The sequence below is a fragment of the Pyrus communis genome, chromosome 17, assembly GCF_041283825.1.
Source record: "Pyrus communis isolate YQ-2024b chromosome 17, ASM4128382v1, whole genome shotgun sequence".
NCBI lineage: Eukaryota > Viridiplantae > Streptophyta > Magnoliopsida > Rosales > Rosaceae > Pyrus > Pyrus communis.
Genome location: NC_142581.1, coordinates 1,064,964 through 1,085,030, shown reverse-complemented (window position 1 = coordinate 1,085,030; position 20,067 = coordinate 1,064,964). Strand labels below are relative to the sequence as shown.

Genomic DNA, 20,067 nt, shown 5'->3' with positions numbered 1-20,067 from the left:
CTCCGCCCCTTCCCCCGATGACTCAGCCTCAGCATCCCCCCCTGCCCCTACTCGTGACAGTACTACGGAGGCTCCCTCTGACATTGTGACTGCGGACACACCCTCTCCCGCTGATGCTCCCTCTAAAACCGCCGCCCTCCCTACCTTCTTCTCCACTGCCTCCACCGCTGGTGCTCTCGTGCTCGCAGCCGCCTCCTTCTTTGCCCTTTAATCAAGCAAGCTTTAATTAGCTAGTAGTCACCCCATGAGTACTTGCATGCGCATTCATATTATGCCCTAATTAATTCAATGTTGGATCCTACGTAGTCGTATAACTGTTCGTAACGTCGAATGATCCATATTCGTCCTGTTTCATTCGTTCACTTTCCCTTTTTTCAGATAATTAATGAAAGGGCATTTGCATTAAGTAATAGGGCCTCCATCTATTAATCTTGTTTGCATGGGTTAATTATTGCACGATGAAAAAAGATTTCGAAACCTAGCTGATTTAATAATTTACATTTGGAGAATTCATGCATGCATGCATGCATGGTATAAAGTAACAAAAATATATGCTTTTTATGTGGATATGTGTATTAAAAAATTAATAACTTAAAAAATAAAATTTCTCACCATTTACATAAAAACACGTGATATATTATCCGTTTTTCCGTCACAATGAAAATTTTCTCCATATCATGATCACCGGCTGCAACGTTTGTAGCTCAAGTAATAATTAAAAATATTTATTCATCCACTTAAGGTTATAGGTTATAGGATGCTGTTAGTTCTTATGGCTGCCCAACATAAGAAATCCATTAATGGTCAAGAAGTAACTAATAGAAAGGAAATTAATAGAAATTTAACCTAATCCAGGTGCTACTTGGCCAGTGGATTCTTATGTACTTAAATTCGAACTTAAATACATAAATGATAACACATTCGCTCTAACTTGTTTCCCTCTAAGAAATATGATTGTTTTGGTTTACATATTTGGGTTGGACCCGTAAGAAATAAGAAGTCTAGTTTCGTTAGAAGTGACCCAAAAGAAGCATCCACTTGGTGCCTTATCTACATTAAATTACAAGCCCAAACAAAAATAGCAAAATAAAAAGCAAAAACAAAAGTAAAATACCAAAATGGGAATCCCATTCCCACCGACACTCGGATGATGTGACATACCCGAACCCAAAATAGTAATTTCAATAAAATATGAGCGTTTTGGGTCGTGATGATGATGCCATATTTGAGAAATTATTTTGTGGGTCAGATATACCAAATATAATAATATAAGTGGTTGAATTTTTTTCTATTTTCGCACCAATTGTGTTGTTTTATTTGATATATTGGATCTTATTACCGGCACAGGCATACTAAAAACTCTATCATAAAATTAAAAAATTTCTTATTATAATATTACACTTAGTGTACTAAATACTGTTCTCGGCATAAAAAAAATCCTTCGTAATATTTCTTGTTGTGAAAATTGGGAGCAATCTATTCACGTGTGTTTGTGCAAAGACTTTTTTCAGTGAGAGACCCCACCCACAAAAACAATGCAAAAGCTTTTCCAGAGACCAGAGGCCAGAGGGGCCTGCCAAAAGCCCAGATTTTAGCACTTTCTTGTGGGGATAGATTGTGCGTCCTCCCATTTTCATACATTTTTCATGCTATTCTGTTTGTATGGTCACGGTTAAATCACGTTAACATTTTATATTCTTATTACTTTTTATTTTATTATTTTTATAAAAAAAATTAATATAAAATGTTAACGTGGTTTAACCGTGACTACACATCACAAGAGGGCATAGAAAAAGTATGGAAATGAGAGGGCAGACAATTCACCTCCCTTTCTTGTGTTAACTTATGGCTTGTGGGTCGTTTCTCTTGGCATTCCCTCCACTGTGCCAAACAAGTAAGAGGAAAACATGTGGAAATTCCTACCTCTGCTTGCAACTTTTCTCTATTTGGACTAAAGATTTGAAAATGGTTGGAGCCATTGCGTCTATGATCGGACTTCTAAGGTACTAATATTCCAATATGCCTTACTTTGATCCAGGAAAATTTATTGTCCTACAAAAATATGCAAAATAAGGTCATTTAATTATGCAAAATTGCCATATTATTGATTGTATCTCTAATACAAGAGAGTCCTATTATTATATGCGTGACTCATCTGTATTAGGCAATCAACAATTTGATCAGTTTTGTATGTCCAAACATAATATTAATCATATCATATCAACACTCCTTCATATTTGAATTTGATTGAACAATTTAATCAATAAGCTATTATTGGCACTAAAAAATCATTATGCACTCCACATTTATAAAAACACAACTAAAATTTTATCTAGGAAAAGTGCATGATGATAGTTTTAAAGCGCCAATAGCAACAATCTGTAATCATACTTAATTCAGTTTCATGTTATCTAGTCTAAACCAAAGTCGAATACTAGTTCAAATTAATCAATGATTGAGACTGAATACAACAATATTGTATGCGGAGCTCATCTTTATTAGAAATTATCATTATTGCAATTTGTCCCCTAAATAACACTATTATATCAACACTTTTTAATTAGTTATCGACACTTTCCCAATGATCAGTTGAATGATACTTGAATTGTGGCTCCATGTTGATTAGACTTGTGGGCTCTTGAAACTACAAGGATGATGGATCTGATCGAGGACTTAAATGAAAATGTCCTTTGGAGTTGGAGATGGCACAAGGCACAACTATCCCATGAGTACTAGACTATAGCATTGATCAAAGGCACATGAAAGAGCCTAGCAAGACCACTTCATATTGCCCCATTATTCAATCCAATATGGCCTCTCACGGATGACATTTGGTCCCCAACAACAAATCTTGCATTGGAAATAAATTTTAATGCGAGCGCGAAATTAAACGTCATTTAATTTTACTAACTTATGTGTTATATAAGTGTATGGCATGAGAAAATTTCAACAGATCAGCTTGACCATATCATTCGTAAAGCATAAGTTAAACTCAATTAATCAGCTTGACCAAATCAATTGTAAAGCTTAGGTAAAACTCAATTGCAAGATATACGCTTGTGAGAGGTTGTCTACGTATAGAGAGATTCTCAAAAAAAGTTGGTTTGTTAATGACTGATGTGATGAAGTTGACCTACTTTTGTACGAATGTGTTACTATATTACACATTTAAAAACTTTTAACATTACGTGGCAGTGCAATTATTTTTTACAAAAATGTTAACATATTACACATTTAAAAACTTTTAACATTACATGACAGTGCAACGATGAAACTAAACAATTAGCAGTTAAACACATTTGGGCAAAATTTTACACAACTCGATCCATCGTTGAATTATCAAAGCTCAGTCATCATCACATCATCTACAGCAAAACGAAATCTGGATAACAAAGCACAATCCACCCCTCCACCCAATCACCACCTCCCACGTGTCATAAAGCAAATGCATCAGCATCATCATCTCTACGGGACTGATGATCAATATTACCTTTTCCCAATGAGTCAAAATCTGAGCTCTTCCTCTGCTTCCTCCGCCTCTCCCCAAAACATACATTCCAATTTCTTTTTCTAACCTTTTCGCGATTAATTTAATCGATTTATCAGTGAACAGAGAAAGCAAGAAAGTTGAGAGAGAGGAAGCAAGAGACTTGAGAGAGAGAGAGAGAGAGAGAGAGAGATGTGCAACAAGAAGAGTCCTTCTGGTCACGTAGATCATGTGCAGAGGAGCTCCATGATTGATGATATGATCAAGAAAGAAGAAGATGATGAAGAAGAAGACGAACTGATTAAACATTTAGCAGCTCGGAAATTCAGAACAAAAACCAGAAAACCCAAGTTTTTAAGTCTCCGATCCCACCTCATCTCCGAAGATAACGGACAAAGTTACAGAGCACCCAACAAAGTTACATCAACGACGGCCAAGACCCACCACCGCCAACGCCGCCGCCGCCGCCCCCAGCTCAACCTTTTTCCGCTGCACCCGGAAAATCGGGTCGAGAATGATTTTGAAGATAAAGGGTACATGCAACAGGACGAGAACGTGGCCTTGCTGTTCGAGTCTGACGGCAGCGCCACTCTCAAGGGCCTCCTAACCTCCACCGCCACCACCGCCACCGCCACCACGTCGACAATGTCATCCGATCTAGAGGAAGCAGAGTCCTTTTCCTACTACAGGGGACGGGATGAGTATAGAGAAGAAACAGAGCGTGACATTGTACGGACGGCGATGAGGAGCAGAGAGAGGGAGACAAGCGTGGAGAAGTGGGTGTGTTTCTCGGAGTTGGTGGAGGGGCAGAGAGAGGAGGACTGCTTGGCTAGCTCGACGACGAGTACTACTGGTACACGCAGCGGGGAAGATGTTCGGGATGTTGGTCATCGACGGTGGAGCTGCGACGGCAAGGGGTTGTCGTTGGCGTTGAAGCTGGATTATGAGGAGATATTGAATGCTTGGTCCGACAAGGGACCACTGTACATTGATGGAGGAGATTCCCCACAAACTGTACCTGACTCGATGCATCAGCAGGATCATCAGCTTTTTCAGCTCGATCATAACAGCAGTACTCCCGATGTAAGAAATTTTTTGACTTCTTGCCCTTTTTCGTTGATCGGTGCATTCATTTTGTTTAACCTTATGTGTAATTTCACCTTCAAATTAACTTCATTGACTATGTTTGTGAAATATAAATTGTGATTGACTTTAGTTTAATAATGCAAATGTCATAATCCTAACAGTTTATTTTTTTTAATCATCAATTAAAAATTGTATGTGGGAAATCAATATTGTCGGTCTCGGAAAAAGGATCCTCGGATCCTTTTCTTAGGATGTTAGGAATTCAGTGATTTCATCCGTTTATCGTATATCGTACGATCAATTTTGATTAGGTACTATTTATATTTAATTTTAAATTTTAAAATTATTTCTAACTGCACGATATACGATAAACTGATGAGATTACTGAATCCCTAGAATCCAGCAAGATCCTTTTTGGTCGGTCTCATCTAGAACTTTATATTTGAATGGTACCATTTGTATTTTGTGTGAAATATCTTCATATCAAATAATTGGTCTCGTGTATTTGACACTTTTTGCATTTGGATGTTCTTAGTAATGAAACACTCAATCACTTCGGTTTAAAATAAACATTATATTGTCTTGGTAGTGAATTAAATATTTGTTTTGATCAAATTAAAAATTAATTAAAGGCCTAACTGTATTAATAGTTCCCATTGTGGTAGTATAGTTGAAAGATACCCATGAGGTAAAAAAACAATTAGGATTTAAATACCTGTGGTGATATCTGTTAGGATTTTGATCCAAAATTAAAAGTTCTGTTAACTCACTGTTAATTATTAGTAAGTGGAGTAAAACGTAAATCTCAGTTAATTGTGAGCACGTGAGACTCACAAATGATGCTAACTTTATCTTTTTAGTCATACATGTGAGGCTAATTTACTAATAATTAACAGAAAGTTAACGAAATTTTCAATTTTGGACCCAAAACCTAACATACTTCGCCACAGTGTCCTAATTGTTTTCACCACATGGACTGCATTTCGACTACTCTTAACACCACGGGACTGATAATTCAATTAAGCATTAATTAAATATTGAAGTTCCATCTGTTGGGTTGTAACCTGAAATGCATGGGACTTGTTCAGGGGTCAGGTGGGAAGTTATGGAGAGTCCCGGAAGAGGACGGCAGCTTGAAAATGAAGATGGAGCAAAGACTGGCCAGTGTGTTGAGATACAAGGAAAAGAGGCATAACCGGCTCTACTCCAAGCGGATCCGATACCAAGTCCGAAAGCTCAATGCCGAAAAACGACCCCGTATGAAGGTACTCTTAACCTCTCATCACAACCAAGTGTGCTATACATGTTCTGTAATTAATTCAGACGACTAATTTCGTATTAATCGTTCCATATATCTATGTTGCAGGGTCGATTCGTGAAGAGAGATTGAATTAACGCGCTTTGAACGTCTGGTTTCGATCTGACCTGCACAACTTACCAAGAGGATGGAGATAGGCATGGTTTTTGGTGTTTTGAGTTAGATATCCAGTGCATGCGGATGTTTTCGTTTCCCTAATTTCTTTCCTGCTTTGCTTGTCACTCACGTTACTGGGAAGAGGGAATGATAAGTAGTATGCTTCTTGCGTAAAAATATATGCACAAATCACATACACAAAAAGATGATATATCTGAGAATCAATCAGACGTTAATTAACGTGTAAATATTGCAGTTTTATGTAGCTATGTTTGTGAGATGGATAATTTCTCAAATATTCCGTGAACCATGACCACGAGCTCCTTCTTAGCAGGAATTTCGTTGCACTGAAGAAACAATGAGATGATATGGCTCCCGCAAGGACCATGTATTTACCGCATAGGAGCTTCGTGTTCTGAAGCAAAAAAGGGCCGAAATCGTGAACTTCATAAGATGGGTTCCTTACCTTAATTGGTGTGGATATTTATAAGAATAAGATGACCAATAGTGCTGTAGAATTTTATCAGCTGGAACTGGAAGTGGAAGATCATAAGTTGACAGAAGAAAAGAGAGCACAAAACTGCGCAACACGAGCGTTTTCTTGAGTATGTTCATTTGTACTCTCTATCTTCTGTCAACAACAAGAAGACCATCGATCGTTTAATTTGGAGCTAGCTAGCTCAAATAATTTATACATTCAAGAGGTTGCTGGGCACGTTCCATATACCCTTCCCCCTCCTCTCCTGTTTTTCGGGTTCAATTTGTAACGTTTGATGTAGAGATGAATGGTTTTGATTTAGGATATATATATCTTTGGAGGAAACATGGTGAGGCTGCTATATTGGCACCAGAAAATAGTACTCCTGCAACCCTCTATGTATGCCTCTATGTTTTGAAACATGTTCATCATTCACTCACCTAGCAAAATGCATCTCCAATAGTACAACAATGCCTTTTCCCCACTTCTTTAGATCAATCATGTGCAACTACCAACTACCGCCTTTTAAAGTCGCTCCAAACGTGAATTCCGTCAATTGGCTCATATAGTATGTTCGTTCCTTTCCTTTAAGTTCGAAATCTTCTATGAACTAAAATAATTTAGAATACCGTCTAATGGTCATATAATATTATGATCAGTAATATTCATCTTCACTTGTAAGGAGAAATCTTAAATTCGAATCTCATCAATTATAAATTGAAAACCAATTTATTTCTTAGGTCTTACTGTAATTATATCTTTGTATCAAAGAAAAGAGAAAAACAAAAAATAAAAAAGGATATCGTCTTGTAAAACAAATGTCATCCCCAAAATGTGGGCTTTATCTCTTTTTTCAGCCCAATGATTTCGTTAGAGCCCAACATTTAGAAAGTGACGTTCATGCATGTTCTAGTAGCCGATAGAATGTTCAAGCAATTCACCTACTCATTGATCGAACATCGTAGAACATGTTATCTTTAATAAAAATCCGAAGATAACTATATACTAGTAATTAGAAAGTTCAAGACGCATCCATCCAACTCCATAACTCCATATATATATAAATCTCTCCTGCAACCAAATTAATCAGCAACACCAGCAAACTAATCTCTTCCTAATCATCGATCTTAGCCTTTGCTAATCATACAAAATGTCACTCATTTCCCAAGTGTTTGGCGATGAAATATTCGACCCGTTTCTCTCCATGGTCAACAAGTGTCCTGTCCTCAACACCCCAACTGACTGGAAGGAAACCCTAGACGCCCATGTGTTTGTTTTCGACCTTCCGGGGCTGAAGAAGGAGGAGGTCAAGGTGGAGGTTACTGATGGAAGAGTGCTCCAGATAAGTGGCGAGAGGAATGAAGAAGAAAAAGATGAGAAGAGTAAGGATCGTAAAGATAGGTTTCACCGTGTCGAACGTTTCCGGGGCAAGTTCCTAAGGAGGTTCCGGCTGCCGGAAAATGCCAAGACAGATGAAGTTAAGGCATCTATGGAGAATGGGGTTCTAAAGGTCACTATTCCCAAGCATCAAGTTCAAAAACCTCCAAAGAAGGTTATTCAGATTGAAGGAAATTAATTAAACGATAGTTTCACAAATAATCATGTGACAATGTGCGATAATAAAATGTTTCGTGTGTGGTAAGCGTGGTTTTCTTGTTTTGAGTTGAACTTTAATTCGGAGAGAGTAGTCTTACTGTTTTAATGAACTTAGCTACGTCTAAGTCTGCGTATCATGTGTGGTTTTTAATAAAATGTGATAGTTTGTGCATGTTTAATTGCCGTATTTATATCGAATATAAATCAAACCGTGGAATCAATTATTTAGGGTCTATGTTTCTGGTTGAATTAAAGCGTTGGGACATGGATGGAGCAAACCATAGGGATTTGTCTAAACAATAATCCCGTCTAAAAGAAAGTAAACAAAAGGTTTAAAATTCAAATACAACATTTGAACAAGTTTGGTTTGGAAAATCATTGTGCTTTTGCTGCCGGCCACTTGCCGAAAGCCAAAAGCCAAAAGCTTATGAAGTTGTTTCCCTATTCAGTTGTGGCACAAACAGAATGTCTTCCTAGAATTCGGCCTAACGACTGTCACAGTGGCATGGGACCAGTTAGTTGCCCTGCATTTTGTTAATTGAACTTTAAGCGTACGTTGTACTCGTGCACTCACTTATTTGATCTGTAATTAAACCCCACTTAAGTAATTAAGCATCTGCATGCGCCGCTCACTTATTTGATCTGTAATTAAACCCCACTTAAGTAATTAAGCATCTGCATGCGCCGTAATATTTTAATGAATAAGGTGTTAAATTTTATCCGATTTCAAAATTCTTTTATTCTTGAGTAATGGTAGACAGATTAAGTTTGCAGATTAAATTGGCAAACTAAATTATGTATTTCCAATAAAAAATCAGCATGCTAATAAACACTTAAATAATAATTCAATCGTCAACTTTCATATCATTTAGTTTACAAAATTTAATCTTTCTAGCATTACCCTTCACTTTTTAGTTGTTACAATTAAATATCTCAATTTGTGGGGGGAGACTTGTGATAAAAAAACGATACCGACACTTTGGCATTCCAAACTCATATGGATTTTAATTTTATTGCATAGCAACACATGATTGGCTTGAAACACTATAAGGATATTCTAGTTTTATGCAAATCCCTTCTTAATTGCTTTACAATTATTAAGTTTAACAAATGATCCACGTCATCCATCCACCTACTCACAAAGCATAACTCTTCCAATATTGAGGTCATACAGGTAACATGATCAATTTATTGGACTCAAGAATTTCTCTACTTTTAGAAAGATGTTAATGAGGCTTTTAAAAGTGGAATTCTCTGCATCTCATTTTTTTGACACGGTGTTTTATAATCATGACATGAGAATTAACTTTAAATTGTAAGGTGACAGAGAATTCATACACAGTCATATTTTAGAGGATCTCCTTAGCATACTTTTAAAAGCACATTTTAGCTTAGCTTTAGCTTTTGTGCCGGCGTGCACGCGCGGGTGAATATACAATGCAATTGAAAGTTGAAACATAGAAAGCATCACAATTTTGAAACCTTTGATCGTCCTTTGGCAAAACCAAATGGACCAATATCCTACATTTTTACAATGAGGAAAAGAAAGAAAGTGGAATCAACATATCATTTTTTTATAAACATTAGCAGAGTTTATGCCTTCAGTCATTACAAAGCTTACAAGGACATGCATCAGCATTCAGCAACTTACAATTTTTAGTTGCAGAAAGCTCCAACCCACACAAAATGGTACATGAAATTAAAGTCCCTATATAATCTAGCTAGCCAAGTCATGAGAGGGAGAAAAACTTCAGAAGGATCATCGATCACATCAATCATAAGACATGTTACAAAAACATGAGACATCTTTACATTTTGGTTCTATTAATTAAGTGTGCAGCTGCCCTCTTTGTCATTTTTCTCCATGAGAGGAAGGCATATTAAACTTTCACGGTTAGTAATGAACAGAGATTAATTAAAGATAATCTCATGATTCTCAATTTCTCAAACACGAATTGAACGACAAGTCGTAGAAGTTCCAGTTCCATGAAGAAGCTTCAATTCCTTGATAGCTGGATCTTGGAGCAGAAGCACTTTCTCCTTGTCTCTAACTCCAACCATGTGTAAATATTCCCCATCCTCTCTTTGTTTTCCTTTGTAAAGAAGTCTTTGCTCTCTTGCCTCCATACCGGTCACCAGTGACAATATCATCTTTAATTCGCCTGCAGACAACAAATGAATCAAAGCCAATAAGGACTTGATTATTTGCATTTATGGCTCATATATAGAGAAAAGAAACAGTCCTAGCGATGCCATTGTAACAGTATTTAAAGTTAATCACGCACTGCTATAGTGCTATGTGAGAATTTAAAACATATGATAGTGCGTGATTCATTATAACTACCACTACAGACAACGGTGATACCCCGTTTAGGTAAGTTTCGCTAAATAATGTGAAAGAAGGCTTAATTACCAAATGTGGAAGTGGCTTCAATGGAGATATCATGGAAATGAGACACAGATGACACTCGAACCGTGATCATGCCTTCTCCGGCACGGCTTTCAGCCGCCGTCTCCCTGGTCTGAACAAGCATGCCTCCCGGTCGACGCTCCCATTTGATTTCACCATTGCTAATAATATTGCCTCCTCCAAGCTCCTTTTGATCTGCAGCTTTACTCTTGCTTTTACTATTGCTGCTGCTGATGAGCTTGCAACTGCTAAAGCTTCTGCAAAACCTGTTTGACCTCAGCTTAATCATTTTTCAAATTTTCTCTGCTTTTTTTACAAGCACTTCTGTTGTGCTTTTTCTCTCAACTACTCAAACTGCTCAGGAGAAATGAAAGGAAATGGGTAGTTGAGAGTGTTGGAGTTGGCAACTTAATATATACAAGTAATAATTAGGCAAATGTGCATTATATTAACCAGGGCAAAATATAATAACGACATCAATAAAATACAAGCCGCCCGGAGTGTTGCAAAAAGTAAGACTGGTCGGCCAATGAGAGGATGCCACAAGGGGGACAATATGACTCTATGAGCATGGCTTCTCTTTGCTTATTTTATGGAAGGCCAAGTGCACATGGGGGTGGGTGCTTAGGAACACGGTTGCTTAATTGGCGGGCCAAATACAAAATCAATTGCTCAATTAATTTGTCTTTCAAGAAATGTATATGATCCTTTGAAAGTTTAGAAATAATTTTGTGGTATTTTTCGAGAATTTGGACGGTGTGAGGGAGATTTTATGAAAAAATGATTGACCAAAAAATATTGGAGTTATAGAAATCTGATCATGATTTATAAAAGTGTCACGAATTGTGGTATGAGTATGTGAGACCTCATTTCTATAAATAATGGCTTGTTTAACCTTGTTCTTAGAAGAGTTCTACATATTCAACTTTTGTACAAAAGCGCTTAAAAACAGAAAAGTTTCTTGCGTAAACACTTTCAGATAGGTCCTGACTAATTAAGTTCATGATTTATTCAGAGCTATATATGATCTAAATTAAAAATCAGCATCCAATATACGTTTTAGCATGTCAAAATCCAATTAATAGATCTCTTAAATCCAATTTAGATCAGTTAGGTTAGGTTGGTGCTTAAGCTTTCTTTTGGGTTTACATTTTTCTTATGGGTGGTTGGCTATCTCTCTAGGGCATCAAACCACATGGGAGAGAGCTTAAACAATACGTATATTCTCTCCTTTCCCTTTCTTTCCACCATGTTTAGATGTGTTGAACTTAGAATTCTTCATCGTCAAATTCAGAATGTATTGCTCACAAGTGACAGAGATTCAAGATTCGAACTAAACTATGTTCCACACATGTCAACAAATATCGACTTATGCGGAAGCAATTGATGAGTGATATCGAGAGAATTTTTTGACGCAACTAATCAAGATATGACTAGCATATATTACATGAAACACTTGGTAGACACAAAAAGAACCTACCAAACATTCAAGGGGTCCTCGAAAGAACTTCATATGTATATTTTTCAAACTCCGGGTGGTCCTAATGTACATCCATCCCTGCTGCTAAACCTAAATTTTTTTAATCTTCCTAAACTAATGGATAAGTAGCCCTAACAAAATGAAGATTTGCTAATTAATCATCGATAACTTACTTCGTTACCGTGTGAGCCAACTGTCAGCTGCAGTGGTTATGGAGTTGCTAATTAAGCTTATTGTTTTTGTAATTTTCTAATCAACTTTGATAATCATTATTAAGTTTTGTGAACATTCACGAAAGTGACAAACTGGTGTCCATACTAGCACATGGTGGAAGTCGGATAAGAGAAACAAATTTTCATGCATAAGGTTTGACACCCCACATGTTGATCGTGGAAGAAGAAATATATTACATGGAACGCATAGGTTTTGGACTTTAGATAACCAACAAATCATGCAAATATATACCATGAATTTGTAGCATCCTCGTATGGGCTAAAAGGCACCGTTTCAAGTGACCATTTGGTCATGACTTGTATCTTTGCTTTTTCAAATTTCTTAATTATCAGAAATCGAACCTCACGTAGTGTTACGGTAAACAATTCACTCTCTTGTATCACAGCACGAGTTATATTTAAACATGTGAATTAGTATTTAGTAATGTCATGCGATAATCATCGCTCATTAAATTTTCACATAGTACAATCTGATGTATTCTTCTTTTTGGTATATTATTTGTTCACTAATCACAATGATATTTTCTTTTAATTGAGTGAATTTTTAATCTAATATATATATATAACGAAAACAGAGATTAAAACTTACGTGAAAAAGAAGAGAACACTGTTTCAGCTAACTTTGTTGCACTCAGATGTGCAATTTACAATAATATTAAGTTAATTGATACTATTATATGATCGATTTAACAAACAATCATATATTCCTTAAAAGTACACATTGAAATGATAAAGATTTTGAGAGATGTATATGTGTATATACATCTCTCAAAATCTTTATCATTTCAATGTGTACTTTTAAGGAATATATGATTGTTTGTTAAATCGATCATATAATAGTATCAGAGCTGTGAAATCGAGCAAGCTATATATGCTCATGCAAAAATACAAAAAGTGATGTGTAGCACAAGATTGATTCGTTCACGCACCCCATCAGATTTTCTTCTTGTTTGGCATGCCGATGGGAAGATTAGATATAGCTAAGAGATTTTATGCGCATCCATCAAGGTGATTTAATTCCAATTATCACATATTATTGCTAGTTCATTGTGATATTAAGTCTAACCCTTCTTTTAATGTAGATAATATTGTTTCTTAGAATAAAAAAAAAAAAAAATCCAATTACCACACAATTATAGATCAGTTTCTTCCCTGCTTCCATGCATGGCAATTGGCATGGGTTGCTTGCTATTTAATACTATTTATTTTTCCAAAGATTATCATACAATCACTGACACCACCCCTTCTTGTTTTTGCATTATTAACATATTTTAACAGGAAAAAAAGAAAGGTGTCCTTGTTTTGTTAGGACCATATGCACATTATTAATCCATATTTTATTTTGCTTCCCATGAATAATAACCTCAACTAGTTTTATTTTTTTAATCATTACCGGATGGCCCAGCAGTTAGGATGGATTATAGACCCGTATTTCACACAGCTAATTCCATATTTAATTTTTGAATATGATATATCACACGATGGTGACAAAAAAGAAATAGAATTGACTTTTCTTTTCCGGTTCCCGAAAAATAAACTACCGCAAAGAAAATCACCAACATATATTTTTTAAAGCGAAAAAAAATATAGTTTTTATTTTTCTTGGTGATCTAGAACCTCATAGAAACCGGACGAGGTGGTCCCTTTTCTTTCAGATCAAAAGTATTAAAAGAAAACTTTGGGAAGAATATAATTGAAAAGTATATAAAAGAATAGAAGAGAAAAGAAACCATAAGAAAATTGGCATATGGGTTGGTCTCAAGTTCATATATATAGTTTATGATATGATCAATGCACCAACATTTTTGCAGATATTCAACTCTATCTTTGGATAGTTCCTCCTCAAAATGCAATGTGGTTGATTTACGGAACTTCGCTTATTATTGAGTCATTCATATTATAAATCACTTTATAAATACCATTTTCACAAAAAATTAATTAAAAATAAGGTCACTTAGTTAATTAATTATAGTAAATAAATTGGTGGTTTATAATTCTTTTATCGAATCCATTTATCTGTTTTATATAGTTTGATATGACTAAACAAACTAATAGTTTATTGATTTTTGCAAAGATGATATTTACTAAGTGTTTTATAATAGGTTCAATGTCATAGAAAGATTAGGCCCAAGTTCAAATATAAAAATATTGGGCCACTTTCTGAAAAACATTGGGCCCAATAAATAATATTCCCCAACCTTTTCCTGTTGTTTTTTTTACCAATTTTTATAGCTCACACTGATTGCATTTCAATTGAATGGCTGTGAGAGAACCACGGCACCACTGAGCACTGACCACTGCGAAATGAAATCAAACCCACTTCAGAAATTCACTGGCTTTTAATAAGCACTTCCACTAAAAGCTTCAAAAACATACAAATTTATCTGGCTCTACTTTTCAATCTGGAGTTCAGGTATGTCCCCATCTCTTGCAGTAGCTGGGAATTCTGTAAAAATGCAAAATTTGCTGGAAATTATATAATTTCAGAGGAATTTCTATCCTGGGTTGTTATAATTTCTTGTAAATATCTGGAAAAATGCAAGCTTTAATCACTTGGGAAGTACCCCAGGTGGGATTTGAATTTGGTCCTTCTTGTAAATTTAGAACTAGGAGTAGGAGAACAAATAATGGAGTTGTTTGTCTTCCTGTTTGTAATGGAGGAAATGCTGATGTTTTACTTGGAAGTGAGGGTTTCAATAGAAGCCGAAAGTTTGGTTTCGGATGTGGTTGCTTCTCTGGGCACTCTAGACTTAAACTTGCTAGGTTTTGTGAGCCGAACAAGGGTTCATTTGGCTGTTCTTTTGTGGTAGCATGGGCATTGGAGGAGCAAGCAATTGGGAATGAGGTTGTTGTGCAGGAATCGACCTCGGAACATAGGTTGTCAGGTGAATGCGAGAGTGAGGGTGGTGTTGATCATCGAAATGTGGACGGAAGGAAGGGCGGTGATGGTAATGATGGTGATGAAGTAGGGGTAGGCGGTCAAGGAGGTGATTGGGAACAGAGAAATGAAAAGATTGACGTGCGTGCACTGGCGCTGAGCTTACAGTTTGCGAAAACAGCTGATGATGTTGAAGAGGTTCTTAAGGACAAGGGTGATTTGCCCCTTCAAGTATTCTCATCGATCATTAGGGGTTTCGGAAGAGACAGACTGATGGATTCTGCTTTCGCTACTGTTGAATGGCTTAAGAGGAAGAAGGAAGAAACTAATGGTTTTATTGCCCCAAACTTATTCATATATAACAGTCTTTTGGGTGCAGTGAAGCAATCTGGACAATTCGGAGAAATGGACAGAGTCTTGAATGATATGACTAGGGAAGGGGTGGCACCGAATGTTGTAACTTACAACACTAAAATGGCAATTTACATTGAACGAGGACTAAGTACGGAGGCCCTTCATGTTCTTGAGGAGATTCAAGAAAAAGGCATGACTCCATCTCCCGTATCGTATTCCACAGCATTGTTGGCTTATCAAAGAATGCAAGATGGGAATGGAGCTTTAAAGTTCTTTGTTGATTTTAGAGAAAAGTATCGTAAAGGTCATATAGGTAAATATGCTGATGTAGACTGGGAACAAGAGTTTGTGAAGCTTGAGAACTTTACAAAACGCGTTTGCTACCAAGTGATACGGCGGTGGCTTGTGAGGGATGATAACTTAACAATCAATGTGCTAAAACTGCTAACAGAGATGGATATTGCTGAGGTTCCACTTGGAAGGGCGGAGCACGAGCGCCTTTTGTGGGCTTGTACCCGTGAAGAACATTATATTGTAGCTAAAGATTTGTATAGTAGGATAAGAGAAAAGCATTCTGACATAAGTTTAGCCGTGTGTAACCATACAATTTGGTTGATGGGGAAGGCTAAGAAATGGTGGGCAGCTTTGGAGATTTATGAGGATATGTTGGACAAGGGGCCGCAGCCAAATAACATGTCGTATGAATTGATAGTATCTCACTTTAATGTTCTTCTAAGTGCAGCTAGAAAAAGAGCAATTTGGAAATGGGGTGTCAGGTTGCTTAACAAGATGGAAGAGAAAGGACTTAAACCGAGAAGTAAGGAATGGAATGCAGTTCTTATTGCCTGTTCCAAGGCGGCTGAAACTTCTGCTGCTATCAAAACTTTCAAGAGAATGGTGGAGAAAGGTCAGAAACCCACAATCCTTTCTTACGGGGCATTGCTTAGTGCCCTTGAGAAGGGAAAGCGATATGATGAGGCCCGTCAGGTGTGGGAACATATGCTTAAGGTTGGTCTGAAACCAAACCTGTACGCCTACACAACTATGGCTTCAATTTTCAGTGGCCATGGAGAACCTAACATGGTAGAAACCATCATCAATGACATGGTTTCAGCAGGCATCGAGCCAACTGTTGTCACATACAATGCCATTATCAGTGGGTTTGCAAGAAACGGTTTTAGCAGTGCTGCATATGAATGGTTTGACCGCATGAAAGCTCAGAACATCCCTCCAAACCATGTCACATATGAAATGATGATTGAGGCTCTTGCAAACGAAGGGAAGCCGAGACTTGCATATGAGCTATATTTGAGAGCTCGAACTCAACGCCTTGCCCTCTCTTCAAAAGCTTATGACACAGTGGTTCAGTCCTCACTGGAATCCGGAGCTAACATTGATGTAAGACTCTTAGGTGAACGGCCACCAGAGAGAAAGGGGAATGCGCAAGGTAGAAACACTTCCAGCCAAGTTTCTTAAAGGTTCAGAATTTTCGCACTCCCAAGAGATGCAAAAACATTTGTAGCGAGGAAATATACGCTGTAAAGACACAAAACAACAAGGTATTTGTTACTACGAAGTATGTAGTTTCTGTTGCTTTTTGTTCATTCGTCTCTGTATACTTCCCATGATTGCATTGCAACAAATACACCCAACTCGTAAAAAATTCAGTTCGTTTTCTACTTACAACGCGGATAAACTTCTTCCTTGTGTCGAAAACTGTAATGCTAGAGAGATGACATTCGTAAACATGGTCTTGCTAGCATTTTGCGTGCAGCAAATTAGTGATTTGAATATAGTAATATAGATTAGATGCTAATTAATCATCATCTTGAAGTGCCAGAAGGATTATATGGTGGAAACCTTTACAACCTTTCCGGGAATATGTGGTGGAAGTTAATTAGAAGATTAATATCTGGATTCCATTGTATTTAAAGTAAAAAGAACATAAAAAAGATAATATTTTGTATACAATGTTGGATCATCTGAACCAGAGTTGAGGTCCTCTCACGACTTCACCAGTCTAAGGATCAGCAAATCTGGATTGTTCAAGAGAAAGAAATTTGGATCCATGGTTTGTGGGTGGGGGCCGTCAAAATGAGTTAATGGGGCCATCAAATTCAATTTGAGTGGTCCGGTTTGCTAATTTATAGATTTTGAACAATGAAATCTGAAAAGGATCTCAACTCATCTAAACCATATCTCTTAGGAAACTTTAACGAAAAACTTCTGGTACTGGTAACTAAGGTATAAGGTTGGAATCATGTTTGTCCACTAATTTGGTGTATCCCACTTCACTACTATGCTGCCTCCTTCCCTTTGGCTTCCTTAAAGCAGGGTCTGACGTTTCTTTTTGGTAAAATGACATCTTGCATTTATATATGCGATGAATTATTTTATTTTATTTTTCTCGTTGGCAAATTGCTTTAAATTACTGTATTTTAACGGACTTTATCCTTATTCTTTATAAGAAATAAGAATTAATCTAATTTGGCAATCAAAACAATGTTCAGTCACGGATCCAAAATTTGAATTTTAGAGATCTTAGTGTTAAATACAAGTTTTTTTTTAGATAGGAGCAGAGTGCGAACTGTGCAAAAAATAAAAATTAGTTTATCCACTTTGGCGGGCTTATTGTGCAGATGTCAACAGACACAAACATATGCCGAAACAATCTGATGAGTGATATAGAAAGAATTTGTCGAGTGTTGTCGACGTAACATGTTGAGATATGTCTAGCATGCATTACATCAAACGTTTAGTAGGCACAAAGGACCTGTACCAATCATTCAATGAGTCCTGAAAAGACCTTGACAACTATATTTTCTAGACTCGAGTGGTCCTTATTTCCATCTGCTCCTGACAACATTCTCTCTCTTTTTTTTTTCTTTTTTTTTTAATTTTTTTTTAACTCAAGTTCGAGTCTAATTTCATCTAGTTTGGATAAATTGTTGTAAATTATCATTCATATTAAAGTTAGTTATAAACTTCTTTCTTTTTATTGCATCGTTAACAAATGCTATATGTGGATACAAATTTCTTCCTTCTTGATCTTGGACAAAATTGCACCTACAAAACAAATAACACCTTTGGTCAAGGCCAAGGGCCTCACGCTCCCACGATGAATGGGGATGGGGCTTTAGCTGAGGAACCTCCAATGCCAAAGTTAGAATTTTGAGAGAAAAGTGTTTTGGGAATTTTTGAGTGTTTAGCAAGAGTCAAGACCTAGGTTTTTAGATGAAATGAGGTTGAATATATAGTGCATAGCCGGCCCCCTTTGGGAGAGAAGGTGACTGGCCTATTGGGAATTAATTGGGTGTAATTGGTAGATTAATTAGGTAATAAATCTACTAATTGACCAATTAACATAATTTTAAATGGAATGTTTTTGGGGTTACCTTGTGGAGAATATATGATGAGGATGGATGAAATATGATTGAAAATAAATTCCTATTTGGACATTTTTGACTTGATTGAAGAATGATTGTCCATTACTTGTGTGTAGGAATTCTAGTGTACCTTGAGGCTAATTTTGTCATTTTCACCCAAAAATTCACGTGTCGTCTCTTGATTATTTTTGGCTCCACACTATCAAGTGAAGAAATTCTTTGATTCGGCCAGTGGATCATGTCATAACGTCATAGTGATATGTAGGTTTTCAATCCGAATTTACGAAACCCGCATCTTTGTACGTGTGATTAGATGCATAACATAATCTACCCGGTGGACCAAAGAATTTCTTCATTAATCAAGTTGTTTTTCCCGGAATCAAGATGTTTGCACCGTTATAGGAAGTGGTAAGAATTGGACACTTGAGAATTAAGCAATCTGCAGATAAGTCCATATTATCTAAACTCCTACGTTGCCAAAGACCAACGACCTAGATCCTATGTTGGAACTCGGAAGCAACTGAAATATTAACAGACGTGTATTGTCATCATTTCTTAATCGTTGTAGTCGTTATTTAATTGGGCCATGAATGCTCTTTGTATTCATGCATCCTAATCATAGGAAATTAGGGATCTATAAATTCAAATTATTAAAATTTGATTCAATGGTTACAAACAGAAGTTCACTCTAAAAGTTATAATAATTTTAACCGTTAGATCAAATTTTAATGATCCAGATTGATGGATCCCTAAGATTAGAATGCATAGATCCCGAAATTTATTGAATGTCGCAACTGGTCCCCAATTGAAGGGGTCCCCAGTTGGAGTGTCGACAAGAGACACTTGGTTATGAGAGAGCTCTAATAGGCGCTTATCCGTTTTAAAAGAGAGTACTGAATTGCAAAGGAAAATTCTTGTAGTGGACACATCTGATCACATGCTTTTGAGTGTGTGGAGCATGGTAGATTAGAGGCTGTCTAAAAAAATTGATCAAATCTGTAAAAGTATTGTTTTGATTTGATTATTTCAAAATTATTTAAGTCGGAAAATGTTCTCAAATATATTATGGGGCAAACTTGTGAAACCAAGTTTTTTATATAACTTTTTACACATGTTTTTATAAAGTTTAGTTCGTAATGTATTTTAACTATTCAAACTGTTTATATTTTAGTGTGACATATTTGTGCTAGGAATATAACTCAACAATATGAGCAACTTATCAAGATGATATTGATGTAATGGTGGCATGATACCCGTAGCTCCGT

At 36.6% G+C, this 20,067-nt stretch overlaps 4 protein-coding genes across 4 annotated transcripts; 3 read left to right on the top strand and 1 right to left on the bottom strand.

The window, feature by feature from the left end:
• Positions 1–3,348: 3,348 nt before the first annotated feature.
• LOC137708538 (uncharacterized) lies at positions 3,349–6,904 on the top strand. The gene is made up of 3 exons (XM_068447638.2): positions 3,349–4,570; positions 5,662–5,838; positions 5,940–6,904. Exons 1-3 carry the CDS (start codon positions 3,680–3,682, stop codon positions 5,961–5,963), a joined length of 1,092 nt encoding a protein of 363 aa, XP_068303739.2. The 5' UTR covers positions 3,349–3,679; the 3' UTR covers positions 5,964–6,904.
• A 617-nt stretch (positions 6,905–7,521) lies between these two features.
• Positions 7,522–8,285, top strand: LOC137709531 (17.8 kDa class I heat shock protein). The gene has a single exon (XM_068448617.2). It carries the CDS (start codon positions 7,616–7,618, stop codon positions 8,039–8,041), a length of 426 nt encoding a protein of 141 aa, XP_068304718.2. The 5' UTR covers positions 7,522–7,615; the 3' UTR covers positions 8,042–8,285.
• Positions 8,286–9,619: 1,334 nt separating this feature from the next.
• Positions 9,620–10,870, bottom strand: LOC137749288 (BAG family molecular chaperone regulator 2). Its single transcript, XM_068489387.2, has 2 exons — positions 10,475–10,870; positions 9,620–10,223 (listed from the first exon to the last, which is right to left on the bottom strand). Exons 1-2 carry the CDS (start codon positions 10,758–10,760, stop codon positions 10,006–10,008), a joined length of 504 nt encoding a protein of 167 aa, XP_068345488.2. The 5' UTR covers positions 10,761–10,870; the 3' UTR covers positions 9,620–10,005.
• A 3,564-nt stretch (positions 10,871–14,434) lies between these two features.
• On the top strand, positions 14,435–17,102 carry LOC137708577 (protein LOW PHOTOSYNTHETIC EFFICIENCY 1, chloroplastic). Its single transcript, XM_068447690.2, has one exon. It carries the CDS (start codon positions 14,721–14,723, stop codon positions 16,890–16,892), a length of 2,172 nt encoding a protein of 723 aa, XP_068303791.2. The 5' UTR covers positions 14,435–14,720; the 3' UTR covers positions 16,893–17,102.
• Positions 17,103–20,067: the final 2,965 nt, after the last annotated feature.

Excerpts from the sequence above, each read along its gene's own strand:
- LOC137749288 (XM_068489387.2), bottom strand. The coding sequence starts at position 10,760 with ATGATTAAGCTGAGGTCAAACAGGTTTTGCAGAAGCTTTAGCAGTTGC. Across the intron at positions 10,224-10,474 it reads TGAAGCCACTTCCACATTTG|GCGAATTAAAGATGATATTG; the intron begins GTAATTAAGCCT and ends TGTTGTCTGCAG.
- LOC137709531 (XM_068448617.2), top strand. The coding sequence starts at position 7,616 with ATGTCACTCATTTCCCAAGTGTTTGGCGATGAAATATTCGACCCGTTT.
- LOC137708577 (XM_068447690.2), top strand. The coding sequence starts at position 14,721 with ATGCAAGCTTTAATCACTTGGGAAGTACCCCAGGTGGGATTTGAATTT.
- LOC137708538 (XM_068447638.2), top strand. The coding sequence starts at position 3,680 with ATGTGCAACAAGAAGAGTCCTTCTGGTCACGTAGATCATGTGCAGAGG. Across the intron at positions 4,571-5,661 it reads ATAACAGCAGTACTCCCGAT|GGGTCAGGTGGGAAGTTATG; the intron begins GTAAGAAATTTT and ends GGACTTGTTCAG. Across the intron at positions 5,839-5,939 it reads AAAAACGACCCCGTATGAAG|GGTCGATTCGTGAAGAGAGA; the intron begins GTACTCTTAACC and ends TCTATGTTGCAG.